Source organism: Bos mutus, chromosome 21, assembly GCF_027580195.1.
Source record: "Bos mutus isolate GX-2022 chromosome 21, NWIPB_WYAK_1.1, whole genome shotgun sequence".
Lineage (NCBI taxonomy): Eukaryota > Metazoa > Chordata > Mammalia > Artiodactyla > Bovidae > Bos > Bos mutus.
The window spans coordinates 44,503,329-44,520,820 of NC_091637.1; the positions used below are offsets into that span (position 1 = coordinate 44,503,329).

General features: G+C 40.1%; 1 protein-coding gene across 1 annotated transcript in view; it reads left to right on the plus strand.

Moving 5' to 3' along the window:
• Window positions 1-16: 16 nt before the first annotated feature.
• PRORP (protein only RNase P catalytic subunit) overlaps window positions 17-17,492 on the plus strand; it is a 137,960-nt gene continuing 120,484 nt past the window's right edge. Inside the window, exons 1-5 of the mRNA XM_014477013.2 lie at window positions 17-40; window positions 384-498; window positions 815-2,080; window positions 4,438-4,485; window positions 4,968-5,100. Coding sequence (XP_014332499.1) covers window positions 1,092-2,080; window positions 4,438-4,485; window positions 4,968-5,100 — 1,170 coding nt within the window. The 5' untranslated portion in view covers window positions 17-40; window positions 384-498; window positions 815-1,091. The remainder of the gene's footprint in view (window positions 41-383; window positions 499-814; window positions 2,081-4,437; window positions 4,486-4,967; window positions 5,101-17,492) is intronic.

Here is a 17,492-nt window from a genome sequence, read left to right on the forward strand (position 1 = left end):
CCCAGAGGCCACTGCGGAGAATACCACGATCAGGCTAAAGGTAGGGACGCGGTCACAACAGGAGGGCAGACGTGAAAAAGATAAGCTGCTTCCTTAAAGCAGCTTCCCAGCCTCACCATGCTTGATTCTAAAGCCGCCGGATAAGGGAGCGCGCGCTTTTATTTCATCTTGGCCCTTTGGCACATGTGCACCACGTGACCCAGGGGTTCCTTTGGCTCCTGCGGCTGGATGGAAGAGCTTTCTAATTTCAGTTTCTTTTCATTGTTTATTGCGGATATCTGGAGGCTTTAAATGCTCCCTGAATGTAATAGGTGGGCTCAGCAGCCGCCTGTACCCCCTCCTGCCACTAAAATGTTCACAAGTCGCCTTTTTCTCGCCTCCAGGCGGGACGGAACGCCTGCGACCAGCTTAGCCACGCCTCCGCGGCAGGGGCCGTCGCGGTGCATTGTGGACGCCGTAGTTTCGCCGCTAATGGTTGCACACAGCGTGAGTGATGAGGTGGGTGATTGAATCTAGTGAACTTCGTTTGTGACCGACCCGTACACAGAGGGGGTGCCCTCGTGGACTTCTCTTCCTTGTGTCTCTGGCTCGGCTCTCTTACCGCCCCCTCTCATCCCCCCATTTGAAGAGTTTGGCGGCCAGGGCCCTTAGACTTAGACTTTAGCTTCTTCCTTGGCTACGGGTGGGCCTGAGGTAGGAGGCTTCCGACTCCGCGCCCCTTATGCAGCCTATCTCCCATGGGTTCCTGCCCCTTTTCAAGAAGAGGGGTGTTCCGCGTGAGTCAGCTGGCGGGTCTTTGTGCTTTTTCTCTCAGGTTCGCTGACTGGAATATAAGAGGCAGCAGAGGATTCCTGCTCTGTCTCCTAGTCCTGGAACTTGCGAGAGAGGTTGGATATCCCCATACTCTTGTTTAATGGAAAGAACTCAACCAAGCTTCGTTGCTGCTAGCTCCCAAAGCATTTGATTTGTGAGAAGCTGAAAATCGCCTTGTAGAAAGCTGCCCTTCGATTCTCCGCCCCCAGCCACCAGCCTGCAGAAGTTGGGATTTTTTGAACATTTTTCTCACAATCTAGTGCTGATTTAACTGCATAATGACTTTCTATTTCACTGGTATTCGAAGCTTTCCTAAGCTTTGGAAGAGCAACTCATACCTTGGGCTAAGTTCAAGTCACTCTTACCTCTCTCTCTTTCTCAAAGACTGTTATGGCATCAGGAATCAAGAGAAGTGCTTTTCTGTTAAAACGATGTCTGCACAAAATACCAAAGCAATGAACCTGCTGATTGCCAAGGCCAGATGTGTCAGGAAACTAGATGAGAGTAGTAATAAGCAAGTTTCTGCTGATTCTTCTCATATGTTTGCAGCTGGAGCGGCTAAGAAGAGATCACAGATGAATCCTTCTAGTAAAGATCCTGTCTTGCCACCTGTGGAGAACATTATTCAGCTCCCCACAAAACCTTTGAACTCAGAGGAGTGGGATAAACTTAAGGAAGAGTTCAAAGAAAAGGCTAACTTTGAAAATTGGATTATTTTGCAGATGGTTAAATGCCATAGCTCTCTAGATGTGGCCAAATCTGTGCTGGCCTGGGTAGCCGCAAAAAACAGTGGTATTGTAGGTTATGATTTACTGGTCAAGTATTTGTATCTCTGTGTTTTTCATAAGCAGACATCAGAAATTATTGATGTCTATGAAATCATGAAAGCCAGATACAAGCGTTTAGAATCTGGAGCCTACACTCTTCTCATGCGGGGATTAATCTATACAGACAGATGGAGAGAGGCCTTGCTGCTATTAGAGGACCTCAAAAAAGTCATGATTCCTTCAAAAAAGAACTATGATGACTGTATCCAGGGAGCCCTGTTTCATCAAGATGTAAATGTAGCTTGGAATTTGTATCAGGAGTTGTTAAGTCATGATATTGTTCCTATGTTGGAAACTTTAAAAGCCTTCTTTGATTTTGGAAAAGACATGAAAGATGATCAGTATTCAAACAAACTGCACAACATTCTTTTGTATCTAAGAAATAATCAACTTTATCCTGGGGAGTCATTTGCACATAGTATAAAAACATGGTTTGAGAGGTAATTCTGATTTCTGTTTATATGTGTATTTTTATTTTAATACTGATACCTAAAAGTAGCCTCTTCCTTTTTTTTTAAATTAGTTGCTGAGGATTGTTCTATTCAGATTATATATTTTTTTCTCTTAGTAAGATTGTTTCCCGTTTAAGACAGTTTTCTTTCTCTTTGAAAAACCTGTTGTGATAATCTCTGCTCATCACAGAAAAGGGAGATTATAGAACACTTGTTGTTTTTAATGTATTTTTTCCTTTTAGAAGGTTCATTTGTTTTCTGAGGTGTCTAGTATATGAGTATTTACGTACTTGTGGCTGGAGTTCATAGCAAGAAAACTGGAGCTGTCTTTGGGTTGTATTACTATTTTCAGAAGTTCTTCTGAAACCTAATTGTGATTGGTATAATGTATATAATGCACATATATATTCTGTTTACCGTCTGCATTTCACCAACTTGAGTAGTTAGAGCAGAGAGAGGGATCCTGCTTAAACCTCATATGCATTAAAAAAGAAAATCTTCATCTTTCCTGGTTTTGCTGCTGCTGCTAAGTCGCTTCAGTCGTGTCCGACTCTGTGCGACCCCATAGACGGCAGCCCACCAGGCTCCCCCGTCCCTGGGATTCCCCAGGCAAGAACACTGGAGTGAGCTGCCATTTCCTTCTCCAGTGCATGAAAATGAAAAGTGAAAGTGAAGTCGCTCAGTTGTGTCTGACTCCTAGCGACCCCATGGACTGCAGCCCACCAGGCCCCTCCGTCCATGGGATTTTCCAGGCAAGAGTACTGGAGTGCGTTGCCATTGCCTTCTCCGGTCCTGGTTTTGATCATACCATATGTGACTGCTCTCTCCAAAACTCTCTCCTTTGCTTTCCTTCATGTTATCAGCTTGATGGTCTTTTGTTCTTTATTTCTTTACTGCTAATTTGCCTCAGAGTTTTTCCTCCAGGTTCTTTCCTTTCATCTCTGTTTTTCTCTTGCTTTTCTACTATATGTTATTTTTACAGAGCTTTGCAGTAGCAATCATGCTTAATTATCTTTCTTACCACATTTATTGAATATCTGCAGAGGAACTAGATAATGACAGTCTTTGAAGGCCAAGGATTTTGGATTTTATTCTGTTATCAAGAATGCTGGTCTAGGAGTAGTTTTTAAAAGACGGTGCCAAAGCAGTGAGAAAAGAGGATTGGAGAGGGATTAAGATTTGAAACAGGGAGATCTGTTTGGAGGCAATTGTAGATTTGAGTAAGGGATGATGAGATCTTGAATTAAGAACTGAGAAAGAAGAGAAGGCCGTAGAATTGATAGGAATCGATGAGGCTTCCCTGTTGGCTCAGTGGTAAAGAATCCACCTGCCAGTGCTGGAAACATGGGTTGGATCCCTGATCCAGGAGATCCCACAGGCCGCAGAGCAACTAAGCCCTTGCACCATGACTAACTAGAGCCTATGCTTTAGAGCCTATGCGCCGCAACTACTGATGCTGCACACTCTAGAGCCCATTCCACAAAGAGAAGCCACCACAGCGAGAAGTCCTTGCCCACTGCAACTAGCGAGTTTCCTGTGCTCTCTGCAACTGGAGAAAAGGCCATGCAGCATCAAAGACCCAGCACAGCCCAACCCCCCACCAAAAAAAAAAATGATGGTAGTGTGGGCTGCCGTCTATGGGGTCGCACAGAGTCGGACACGACTGAAGCGACTTGGCAGCAACAGCAGTGTATGAAAGAGGAAAGAAGAAAGGATAAGTTGATTGAGCAAATAAATGAATAAGTAGTTTTGAATGCCTCCAGTTTTAGACTAAGCACTGTGGGTGTTCTGTGATGTAAGATCTATTATAATGGCATTCATGAGCTAATTGGGAATGCAATAGTAGTCAGTTATCTAAGAGTGGTGTATAAAATTTGATAGTGTAAGAGAAAAAATGATTCTGGGTCACGAACAATCTCTGGCAGCTTTATGGAGAAGGTTAGAGTTGAGTTTTTTCTTTTAATTTGGCTGTGCTGGGTCTTAGTTGCAGCATGTGGGAACTTGTTCCCTGACCAGGGATAGAACCTGGGCCTCCTGCATTGGGAGTCCAGTCATAGCCACTTGACCACCAAGGAAGTCCCTAGAGTTGAGTTTTGTGTAGAAGTTATAGCTCCTTTCTGGGTAGGTCCTGTGAAGGTAAATTTAGACTTAAAGATGAGGGTCAGATGATGAGAGAAGCAGCAAAGAGGAGATCCAGAGTAGTGTACCATCGCTAAGCATCCACTCTTCTAATCGAACTGTTCTAAGAAAATATCCCAAACTTTTCAGAGTTCTTTCCTACAATTAATATCTTTCAGTTAGGGATTTGACCCTCTGGTGATTTGGTTTTGCAATTTTTTTTGTAGTATTCCTGGAGAACAATGGAAAGGACAATTTACCACAATCCAGCAAAGGTAAAGATGAATGTTTTATTTTTAATCTGTTCAATTCAGGTTTAGTAGGTTGTGTTGCTACTGGTTAAAAAGAATTTAAGAACATCTTAGAAATAGGATAGATTATGTTACTTAGGATTGCCAAAAAGGTCATATTTCGCATTTGGAGAATTTGCAGTATCCAAAATAGTTTTCTTGGTAGGTGCTGTGAGCCTGGTGTGATTTCTCTGACATGTTTTCCCTACAAATTTGGGCCCAGTTGTGTTTAAAGAATGACTTTAAAAACTTTATCTGGAGGTCAGCAGTCTACTCTTTTGGCTTTTTCTGGGACACTAATTTGTTATATTGTCTGGGTTACAAAAAATGAGATGTGTATGATAATCACAAAGGTTATGATGTTCTTTTTCTAAATTACCTTCAAATTTTCTCGTGTCCTAGAATTACTCATTTTAGAAAAAGTTATTTCCCGGGACATTGTTTAACACATTCATTTGTAATTACAGTGGTCAGTGTTTGGGCTGTGGAAAAACTGTAGAGTCTATTCACCTGAGTTCAGAAGAGTATGAATTTCTCAAGGAAAAAATCATGAGGGATGTTATAGATGGAGGTGACCAATACAAAAAGACGACACCTCAGGTGAGTCTGGGACAGGTCTTAACTTCATTCTTGGATTGCTTGTCTGGAGGAGAGGTTGACAATTTTTTTCTCTAAAATAGACTAGATAGTAAATGTTTTAGACTTTGTGGGTCATAATGTCTCTGATGCAACTTTGCTACTCTGCTGTTGTAGTGAAAACAGCCACAGACAGTACATAAATGAATACAGTAAAACTGGATCATGAAGATAAGTCATGGGCTGGGTTTTTTCGGCTGGCCATAGTTGCCAACCCTTAGGAGAGATTGCTTTAGACTTTCATAGAATAATTGGGTTAGACTATCATCCATCTGTTGAGTTCAATTCTATTTCATCTGGGCACAAGTGCTCAATAGATGGTTATTCTTTGTGTAAGTGCTTCCAAAAGATGTTTTTAATAAAATTCCATGAAAACAGGTTTCTCATAAGTTTTCTAGTCAAGAGAGTCTAAGATAACTTGACTCTTCTTCTTCATATTGAATTTGTTTATTCTTGAAGTCATTCTTAATAGATGTATTTTTCTAATCTTCAGTATTTTATGCTGGTTTACTAAGATTAAGTTGAAGTAAAATGCTTTTACCTTGGGGGGAGGCTGGCCTGTCATCTTACTGAATGCTCTTTCTCCAAATGCCAAATAAAAAGAAGTGTAAAGTGTTCTGCCTTCTCACTTTGACTTAAAATTGTTAGAAAATGCTAATATGAAGACCTTTGATCCTCAGAATGAAGTCAAAATTGGGTCCTTGAAAACATTATGTTCATTTTATGGAATACCTTTTAGCTGACTTTATTGATAAAATTATAGTTAACATTTATTAAATGATGCTTAGAGCTTTATATTCATTATATCATATTTCATCTTTACACTACCCTATAAGATGTTGGTTTATTTCTGTATTACAGATAGAGTGATTGAGACTTTGCGAGGTTAAATCTGCCCTAGGATGTTCCACTAATAAAATTAGGTCATAGTGACCCCCACATTTTTGCCTTTACATTCTGCTGCCTCTCATTGAATGAAAATTTAGTTTGTAGTTCTCTATGTACTTGACAGCTGACTGACTGTAGCAGCTCTTAATGCCTTGGGAATTTCTGCCAGCTAAACTGATTTAAACAAATTTCTTTCTCTCATCCAACATCTATTGAACACTTATGTGTATCTTCTGAAGTAAATGTTAAGATAGATATAGGATTGTGTAAATCATGCTGTTTGCTCCTAAAGACTTAACCATTTCTGTTGTGGGTTAGTTGAATATTCTTCCCATCCTCCAACTTTTTATTTAAGAAAAATTTCAACCTAAAACAAAGGTAAAAAAAAAAACCAAAAAAACCGCAACGGACACATACTCTTCATCTAGAATAACCAGTTGTTATTCCACATATGTTTTCTCTCTGTGTGTTTTTATAAACCATTTAAAAGTAAGTTGTAGACATATTACCTTAAATATATCAGTATGTATCTTTTTTTGTTTGGTTGGTTTTAGCTGCACCTCTGTTCCCCAACCAGGGACTGAACTCGAGCCATGGCTGTGAAAGCAGAGTCCTAACCACTGGACCACCAGGGAACTCCTTGTATCTTCTAAGAATAAGAACATTCTGTATAACTAAATGCTGTTATCACATTAAGAGCCTTAACATTAATTCAGTGTCATTTTAGTAAAGACCACATATTCAAATTTTTCCAGTTCCCCCAAAATGTATTTTAAAACATTTTTCTCTTACCCAGGATTCAATCAAGATTCACTCACTGCTTTTGACTGTTCGTGTCTCTAAATCCAGAGCTGGCCTCTCTGCCTTTTTTTGTTTTTATGACATTGATTTTTTATAAAGTCTAGATGGTTTGTCTTGTTCAGGGCTTCTCATACTTTGTACCTCAGAGTCACTTGAGGATCTGTTGAAAATGCAAATTATGATTCACTTGTCCCAAGAGGAATCTGAGATTCTGTCTTCTGAACAAGCGCCCAGGTGATGGAATTCTGGTCTTTGGACCACTTTTGAGTAACAGGACTGTGGATTAATTGTCTGATTGCTTTCTCTCCATTAATTCAGTTTATAAGCTTTCGGAGTGTATTACATAGACGATGCTATGTGCTTCTTAGTGCATTACAGCAGCCACATAATATCAGGTTGTTCTCTCTTGCTGATGCTGTTTGAGCACTTGATTAAGGAGGCAACTGCCAGATATCTCCATCGTAAAGGCTCATTTTTTCCCCTTTATAATTTCCCTTTGTAATTTTTGTGGTTAAAAGTTAAGTAATCTGTGGAATAATAGTTCGAAACTATGTAGATATTCTGTAACCTGTTAACACCTCACCTGGTGTTTTTTGCAACATGAAAATGAACTCTGCCTTTGGAAGGATGCAAAGTGATGATTTTCTGGTTATTTCATAAAAAAAAAAATTAATGGGGTTAGATTCCATTACCATCATCATTCTTTTTGTTGCTCAGATTTTCCCAAATGTGGCCTGTGGGAACCTCTTGCAATCCAGCTTCTCTGTCTCTTTGACACCCTTTCATGCACTCCCCCCCAATATACACATCAGTTTGGGGGCACTTCTATGCTTTCTGGCACAAGATGTCCTAGGCTTTTACCTTGAATAGCTTCTGCCTCAGTCGTGGAATCACTAGTTGAATACTTTTGTTTAACACTCTCCATGGCTAAACTCTTAGTTTCAGCATGTGGGATATAGTTCCCTGATCAGGGATCAAATCTGGGCCCCCTGCATTGGGAGCTTGGACTTAGCTGGACCAGAAGGGAAGTCCCCCATCATAATTCCTTTTTAACGATATCACTGTAAGTCTAGATTAATAGAAGGAAGATTTGTTAGTTTTTTTTCCTTACAGAGACTGAGACTCTGGAGCAAACCTTCTCCTTGGAGAGTGTTGTACTACAGAAGCTTCAGGCTCCAGACTGGTGAGATTAGTAAAGAATAATCATACATTTGGTTACCAGTAATTCACAAAGTAACTGAATATATTCGCAGAAGGATTGGGACATTTTATGACAAGGGAAATTTTCTCCCTTTCTCTTTCCAGATATTCTCCCCTTTCCCTCCTGTAGCTCTCCAAATCTGTATCCCATTTTTAATTTTTTTGTCATCCACCTTTCATCTTAACATAAGAACATTGCCACCATTTATGGAATGATTAGCTTATGTCAAGCACTTTTAGACCTGTTAAACTCAGAGCACGTAACAGTCTTGAAAGGATATCACCCATTTGAAGATGGGGAAGCTCAGGATCAGAACCATATCCACGGTTAACAGGCAGTGAAGGAAAACATACAGCTGGATTGGTTCAGAATTTAGCTTTTGTACAATAGTATTGGTGAAGCAGAAGGGACAGACATGGATCCAGATCATTTCTGGTAGATTGAAGTAGTACCAGCTCTTTCTGAGACAAAGTAAGTAAGTAAGTATTAGTCGCTCAGTCATGCCCAACTCTTTGCTGTTGTTGTTATTCAGTCGACAAGTTGTGTCTGACTGTTTGTGACCCCATGGACTGCAGCATGCTAGGCTTCCCTGTCCCTCACCATCTCCCAGAGTCTGCCCAAGTTCATGTCCATTGAATTGGTGATGCCATCCAACCATCTTATCTGTTGTTGTCCTCTTCTGCCTTCAGTCTTTCCCGGCATCAGGGTCTCTTCCAGTGAATTGGCTCTTTGCATCAGGTGGCCAAAACATTGGAGCCTCAGCTTCAGTTTCAGTCCTTCCAGTGAGTATTCAGGATTTAGGAGACAAGAGAGACAAGTGGACTGGAGGCTCACTGAGGTTGGAGAGCAAGTATAAAGGGAGTGAGAGTGATGAGTGTCCACTAGGTATTTGATCTGAGAGATAGAGGGCTCTAGATGACAAAAGCCACGGTATGAGAGTTAAGCAGATGAAGAAACTGAGAGGCCTAACGTGCTAGGTGGTCATCCACAAAGCTAATTACAGTGTCCATGGGATAAGTTTAAAAAATAATAATTGCAACCACATTATAGAATGCTTATCAGGTGCCTGGCACTGCACTTTGTCCCTTAGGCTGGCAATGAAGACTGTGAGTTGGAGGCCAAATTCTTGATAAATGTACAGGTCACGGGAACAACACAGGTCACAGCTAAGAGGAGTCAGCAAACCATGGCCCACAGACAAAGACTAGCCTACTGCTTGTTTTTGTAAATTACGTATTATTGGAGCATAGCCACACTCATTCACTTAGGTTCAGGTGTATATCAGTATATTGCTCTTTGCTTTATTGTGTTTTGGATTTTTACAAATTGGAAGTTTGTGGTGGCAGTGCACTGAGCAAGTCTACTGGTGCCATTTTCCCAACAACATGTGCTTACTTTATGTCTTTGTGACACATTTTGGTAAGCCATGCAATATTTCAGACTTGTTCATTTTTATTGTGTTTGTTAGGGTGATCTGTTGATGTTACTGTTGCAAAAAGATGACTCACTGAAGGCTCAAATGATGGTTAGCATTTTTTAGCAATGAAGTATTTTTAAATTGAGGTATATACATCATTTTTTAAAGGTATGCTATTGCACACTGAATAAACTAAAGTATAATGTAAATGTAACTTTTTAATACATACTGGGAAACCAGAAAATTTGTATGACTCACATCATTGTGATATTGCTGTATTGTGGGGATCTAGGACCAAATCAGACAGGTATGCTGGTCTCTTCTGTGGCTTCCTGTGCCCTGCAGAATTGGGAAGGTACAAAAGAGACCAGCTCACAGAACCTAAACTATTTACCATCTGGCCTTTTACAGAAAACAGTTTACTGACCCCTTGTCTAGATGAACCTCATGAACCTCAGTTGAGGTGGAAAAGTAGCAACTTTGAAGGTTTGCAGGGACTAGAAGAGGGCCTCTCTTTCCCTCTCAATTCTATAGCGTGCCTTTTTTTTTTAATGTGGGAACTTGGTTCACTGACCAGGGACTCAAACCCCTGCCCCCTTGGGAGTGCAGAGTCTTAACCATTGGACCCCCAGGGAAGTCTCTTATAGCATGCTTTGAGAGAATGATTACATATCACTTAAGAATAAGTAAGGAGTCATTGATGACCATAAGAAGAGGGATATCAGTAGTACACTGGGGGCCAAAGCCATCCAGGTTATTGTAACTCAGTGAACACACATTGAGGGTAAACTCTTCTTTTGAGAAGCTTGGATGAAAAGAAGACAGATGGGATAGTGGTGGCTCGAGTTTGATAGAGGTCAAGGAAGGGTTTAGGGAGGTGAGAGAGATGTGCATACTCACAGAATGAAGTAAGAGTTCTTAGTAAAGATAAGTGTTGAATAAGCAGGGCAAGTAGGGAGAGAATGGATGAAAAGGTTCAGAAGTAGGAAGGGTTGACAAAAAGAGCACAGATAGGTTAGAAATGGAAGAAACTTCTTTGAGACTAGAAAAGAAAGTCAGGATGGGTGTAGATACAGATAAATATATAGATAGGAGGCGAGAAGACGGAAGGAAATGACATCTGCTGTGTTAAAGCGGGTGCATGGTGAGAGACGGGCATCCATGCAGGACTAAAGAGAATGAAGAGGCTCGGGGTGGTTCTTGAGAGGAGTGGTCCTTGAGAGATGCCAACTCCAGCAGAAGGATGTGGCAAGGGGTGGGTGCTGAGATTTGAATCAGTGAATTTGTAGACATTAGTGTGCATGAGTATGTGGTTTAGTACTTTGCTTGACTCATCTAGAGTGGTAGTAGTGAAGACAAAATGCACCGTTGGTTCAGATTTTGGGTTTTGTTGGTTAGTTGTGGCAACGTAACAGGGAGCAAGGGAAGGTAGTCCTGATAGAATAGTGAACACCATCATGATGGGACCCAGACCAGATAGGAAAGGAAGGCAGGCCAGAGAGCACTTGTCTGGGAGGGCTCCAGGGCCTCGCAGTCTCACGTGGAGGAGCAAAAGAGGAGATACTGTGCCAGTAAGGGAATGAAAGCTAGAAGGCTGAAATCGGAGAGCAGGTGAATAAAAATTTGAGGTTAAAATTTCAGAGGACAAGCCATCCTGAGCCCTGTCCCGATCCAGGGGGTGCTCTCCAAGAGTGTGGCCTGTGCCCCAGGATAAAGTTCAGCTGCAGAGTGTCATTGCCCAAAGGTTCTTCCTCTTGTGTTTTGTTTTTTTTTGCTTACTATGTGTGTTAATTTGCTAGAGCTGCCATAACAAAATACAATAGACGGAGTGGTTTAAACAACAGAAATTTATTTCTGCACAGTTCCAAGATCAAGGTATAGGCAGGTTTGGTTTCTCCTGAAGTTTTTTTCCTTTCCTTGGCTTGCAGATGGTCCTTGGTTTGTTCTCATAAAGACCTCCTCTGTGCCAGGGCATCCCAGGTGTGTCTTTATGTGTCCGAATTTCTTTTTCACTTGAGAACATCAGTCAGGTTGGATTCGGGCTCAGCCTCATTTCATCTTAATCTCCTTTAAAGTCCTTATTTTCAAATGCAGTCACCTTAAGAGGTGCTAAGGATTAGGACTTCAATTTGAGGATTCTGAGGAGGCCATAGTTCAGTCTATAAATACCATTCATTGCAAATATGTATTAAAACTGTATTGTGTTCAGCATTTTAAATTATTTTGTACTAGGAGTAAACAGTTGGAACGTCTTTCAATATTACTTTTAAAAGCTTGTTTATAATTTGGGAATGTGAGGTATAAAGCATGGAGTAAGTACTAATCCATGTTGAGTTTGCTTGCTTTAAAAATTTATAGTTTCAGCTGATCTCCATAAGTATCCAAAAAGAGCATTATCAAAATTGTTTCAGGTTAATGAAACTATCACAACATTGTCTGTTTATCAGCTATACCCCAAAACATAATAAAAAGTTAAAAAAAATGATTTCAGGTTTATATGTTTTTACCAAGAAGTACTCTTTTGTTCAAAAGAAAATAAATGAAATGGTACCCTTTAATGAAATGGTTCTCATCCATGGCTACTTGTTAGAATAGTTTAGGGGATGTTTAAAAATCATTGATGGAAACTTACCTGGCAATCTAGTGGTTCTGATTGCTTCTGAGCTTCTATTGCAGGGGGCATAGGTTCCATCCCTGATCAGGAAACTAAGACCCCGCATGCTGTGCACTGTGGCCAGAAAAACCCCCAAAAACAAACAAAACAAAATCCATGTTGAGTTATGCTTATTTTTTTTTTTTTAATTACTGATGCTTGGGCCCTACCCCCTAGAAGTTTTGGTTTTAAGTGTACAGTTCACTGGTATTAAATACATTCATATTAGTGTGCAGCCATCACCATCATGTAGTCCCATAACTCTCTTCGTCTTATAAAACTGAAACTCTATAAAACAGGAACTCCTCATTTTCCACTCCTTCCAGCCTCTGCCAGCCACCATGTACTTCCTGTCTTTATGATTTTGACTACTCCAAATACCTCATATAAGTGGAATCATACAGTGTTTGTCTTTTGGTACTGTCTTATTTAGTATAAGGTCCTCAAGGATCATCCATGTTGTAGCATATTATAGAATTCCCTTACTTTTCAAGTCTGAATAATATTCCATATAATGCTTATATCACATTTTGTATGTCTGTTCATCAATTAATGGACACTTGGGTTGCTTCTACATTTTAAGCTATTGTGAGTAATGTTATAAACATGGGTGTACAGATATCTGTTTGAGACCTTGCTTGCAATTTTTTGGGTATATACTGGGAAGTGGAATTGCTGGATCATATGTTATGTCTATTTTTAATATTTTGAGGAATCTCCATACTATGTTCTGTACATAACACAGTAGCTGTATTATAGATATTTTACATTCACACCAATAGAGCACAAGGGTTCCAATTTCTCCACATCCTTGCCAACACTGGTGGTTTTTCTTTTCCTTTTGGTAGTAGCTATCCTAATGAGTGTGAGGTGGTATCTCATAGTTTTGATTTGCATTCTGTAATGATTAGTGATCATTTCATGTGCTTATTGGCAATTCATCCATCTTCTTTGGAGAAATGTCTGTTCAAGTCTTTTGCCCATTTTTGAATGGGAGTTGGAGTTTTGTTGTTGAGTAGGTTTTTCTGTATATTTTGACATATATTGATCCCTATATACTATCTGCAGATATTTTCTCCCATTCTTTGGGTTGCCTTTTTTTATTCTGATAGTGTTTTCTGATGAACAAAATTTTTTAAATTATCATGAAGTCCAGTTTGTTATTTTTTCATTTCCTGTGCCTTTGGCGTCATATCTAAGAAAATCATTGCCAAATCCAGTGTTGTAAAGCTTTTGTTCTGTTTTCATCCCTAAGAGTTTAATTACTTTAGATCTTATATTTAGGGTCCTAGATCCATTTTGAGTTAATTTTTGTATATAGTATTTGGAAAGGGTTGAACTTATTTTTTGTGTGTGTGAGTGGGTAGCCAGTTTTCTCAGCACTGTTCGTAGCTGTCCTTTCCCAATTGAATGGTCTTAACATTCTTGTTAAGTCATTCTTAACATATATAGGAGGATCTGAATTTATTTCTGTTCCATTGGCCTGTATGTCTATTTTTATGCCAAAATTACACTATTTTTAATTACTGTGGCTTTGTAGTAAGTTTTGAAATCATTAAGTATGGATCCTCTGGTTTTGTTTTTCAAGATTGTTTCAGCTCTTCAGGATCCCTTGAGAGTCCATATGAACATTAGTTAGTTATTTTAAAACAAATGCGTTTTATTTTTTGGCTGTTCTGAGTCTTCTTTTGCAGTTGGCAAACTTTCTAATTGCAGTGCTTGTCTTCCCTAGCTGTGGCGCATGGGCTTAGTTGTCCCACGGCGTGTGGGATCTCAGTTCCATCCCTTTCCATGGAAACTTGCTTTCCCTGAATTGCACGGGCATATTCTTAATCATTAACCAGATTAAGGGTCAACCTGGGGGACCACCAGGAAAGTCCCCCATAGGAATTTTAGGATGGGTTTTTCTTTTTCTGCAAAAAAAAAGTCATTGGGATATTGATAGGGATTGTATTGAATCTGTAGATTGCTTTCGTAGTGTTGACTTTTAACAATATTAAGTCTTCTGATCCATGAGCATGGAATTTGTTTCCATTTATTTATGCCTTTACTCTTTCAGCAGTGTTTTGTAGTTTTCATTGTACAAGTTTTTCACCTCCTTGGTTATGTTTATTCCCAGGAATTTTATTCTTTTTTATGCTGTCATAAATAGAATTGTTTCTGTAGTTTTCTTTTCAGATTGTTCATTATTTATAGAAATGCAACTGATTCTTGTGTATTGACTTTATAGCGTCTTACTTTGCTGAATTGATTTATTACTTCTCTGTGTGTGTGTGTGTAATCTTTATGGTTTTCTGTATAAAAGATCATATCATCTGCAAACAAAGATAATTTTACATCTTCTTTTCCAATGTGGGTACCTTTTATTTCTTTTTCTTGCTTAATTGCTCCAGCTTGAACTTGCAATAAGTAGAAGTGGTACAAGGGGCAGGGACATCCTTCCCTTGGTCCTGATCTGTTCCTGAGGAAAAGCTTTCAGTCTTTTACCACTGAGTATGATGTTGACTTGGAGAAGGCAATGGCACCCCACTCCAGTACTCTTGCCTGGAAAATCCCATGGACGGAGGAGCCCGGTGGGCTGCCATCTGTGGGGTCGCTAAGAGTCGGACACGACTGAGCGACTTCACTTTCACTTTTCACTTTCATGCATTGGAGAAGGAAATGGCAACTCACTCCAGTGTTCTTGCCTGGAGAATCCCAGGGACGGGGGAGCCTGGTGGGCTGCCGTCTATGGGGTCGAGCAGAGTCGGACACGACTGAAGCGACTTAGCAGTAGCAGCAGCATGATGTTGACTGTTGGTTTTTATATATGGCTTTTATGTTGAGTTAGTTTCCTTCTATTGCTAGTTTGTCTAGTTTTTTTAAAGAGTGTTAAATTTTGTTAAATGCTTTTTTCATCGTTATTTGAGATGATTATGTGTTATTCTGTCACTTTGTTTATGTGGTGTATTGTATTGATCAGTGTTCATATATTGAAACAGCCTTGCATTCCAGGAGTACATCCCACTTAGTCATGGTGTGTAACTCCTTTTAACATGCTGCTGAATTCTGCTTGTTAGTATTTTGTTGAAGATTTTTGCATCAGTGTTCATAGTTTTCCTTTTGTAGCATAAAGACACTGTAGTATCAGTGTAATGCTGTCCTTGTAGAATGAGTTGAGAAGTATTCCTTCCTCTTTAATTTTTTGGAAAAGTTTAAGAAGATTGGTATTTGTTCTCCTTTAAATGTTTAGTGAAATTCACCAGTGAATCATCAGATCCAGGACATTTTTTTGAGAGATTTTTTAAATTAATAATTCACTCTACTTACTCATTATAGTATATATTCAAATTTTCTTTTTCTTGATGATTATGCCTGTTTGTTTGCACTTCTGTGACCGGAAGCAGCAGTCTGCAATCAGAGCACAAATATCAAATCCCCAATATTTGGAGGACAAGATCCTTTTTGCCCACCCTGGCTCCCATAAGCTGTGTGCAGACTGCTTTAGGAACATGTATACATACCATGTGGGTTGGGGTGAGAGATGGGTAGCTATTGCTGTTCAGAGAGGTAAAACTGATGAAATTAACCACAATTCATCATTTAAGGCTTCCCCTGAAAGTTGCAAGCATTTAACAGGCTTCAGAGTTGCCAAGTGGTTACAGAATCAGACAGAGATTCTGTTAATGCACTGTTATCTAGTCTTTCTAGGGAGACTGATTTCTGGTGCACTTTTCTCTGCCATCTTCTCTTCAAATTTATGAATTTTGACACATGGAGAAGCTGGCGCTATTGGTAAAGAACCTGTCTGCCTAATGCAGGAGATGGAAGAGACACAGGTTTGATCCCTGGGTTGGGAAGATCCCTTGGAGAAGGGCATGGCAACCCACACCAGTATTCTTGCCTGGAGAATTCCTATAGCCTGGTGGGCTATAGTCCATAGGATCGCAGAGTCGGACATGACTGAAGCGACTTCACACACACGCACGTATACACCTGTGGAACTGTCAGCACTATCAAGATAATGAATATATCTGTCAATGCGAAAGTGTGCTGCCACTTTATAATGACCCCCTTCTGTACCCACCCACTGTTCACTCTTGCCACCTCAGATAAACACCATAGGAATCATATTATATAATCTTTTTTGTATGACTTCTCTAATTCATAATTGAGATTTCACTTATATTTTATGTCTCAATCATTGATTCATTTTAATTGCTGAATAGTATTCCACTGTGAAAATGGCTTCCCTGGTGGCTCAGAGGTTAAAGCATCTGCCTGCAATGTGGGAGACCTGGGTCCGATCCCTGGGTCGGGAAGATCCCCTGGAGAAGGAAATGGCAGCCCACTCCAGTATTCTTGCCTGGAGAATCCCATGGATGGAGGAGTTCCACTACATGGAATTCCACTGTGTGGCTATACCACAGTTGTATATAGTCATTGACCTGTTGATGGGTGTTTGGGTTATTTCCAGTTTGAGGCTTTTAAAAATAAAGCTAATAACATTTTGTACATGTCTGTGCACTTTCAGCTTTTGTATTTGTTTCCTAGGGGTGCTGTAACCATGTTCTTCAGCTTGAGTAGCTTAAAATGACTGCATTCATTATCTCACAGTTCTGGAGGCCAGAAGTCTGAAATCAGGGTGTTGACAGGACCATTTTCCTTCTGAAGACTCTGGGGGAGCTTATCCCCTTTTCCTGGCTTCAGAAGCTCTCAGCTCTTGGCAATCCTTGCTGTCTGTTGGCTTTTAACTGAATCACTCTACTGTCTGCCTCCTCTTCTCTGGGTGTCATCTTTTCTTGTAAGACCATAGGACCTACTTTACAGTATGACCCCATCTTAACTAATTACATTTGTGAAGATGCCTGTTTGGATAAGGTCACATTCCAGGTAGATGTGAATTTTAGAGAGGACACTGTTTAACCTACTACAACTTTTCTTTCTGTTGGGTACATATGTAGGAGTGAAATGGCTGAATCTTATGGTAGGTATGTGTGTAGCTTTTTGAGAAACCACCAGGCTGTTTTCCAAAGTGGTTGTCCCATTTTACATTTCTGTCAGCGGTGTGAGAGGGCTTATAGTTGCTCTACATCCTGGCCAACACTTAATATTAAGGTCAGTCTCTTCACTTTTAGCCATTCTTTGGATGTGAAGAGGCTTCCCTGGTGGCTCAGTGGTAAAGAATCTGCCTGCCAATGCAGGAGACACGAGTTTGATCCCTGGGTCAGGAAGATCCCCTGGGGACTACAGTCTGTGGGGTTGTTAAGAGTCAGAAACGGCTTAGCAACTAGACAACAATGGATGTGAAGTGATATCTCTTGTGGTCTTAATGAACAGTTTCCTATTAACTAATAATGTAGAGCATCTTTTCATGTACTGAATTGCCATCCATTTATTTTCTTTGGTGAGGCAGT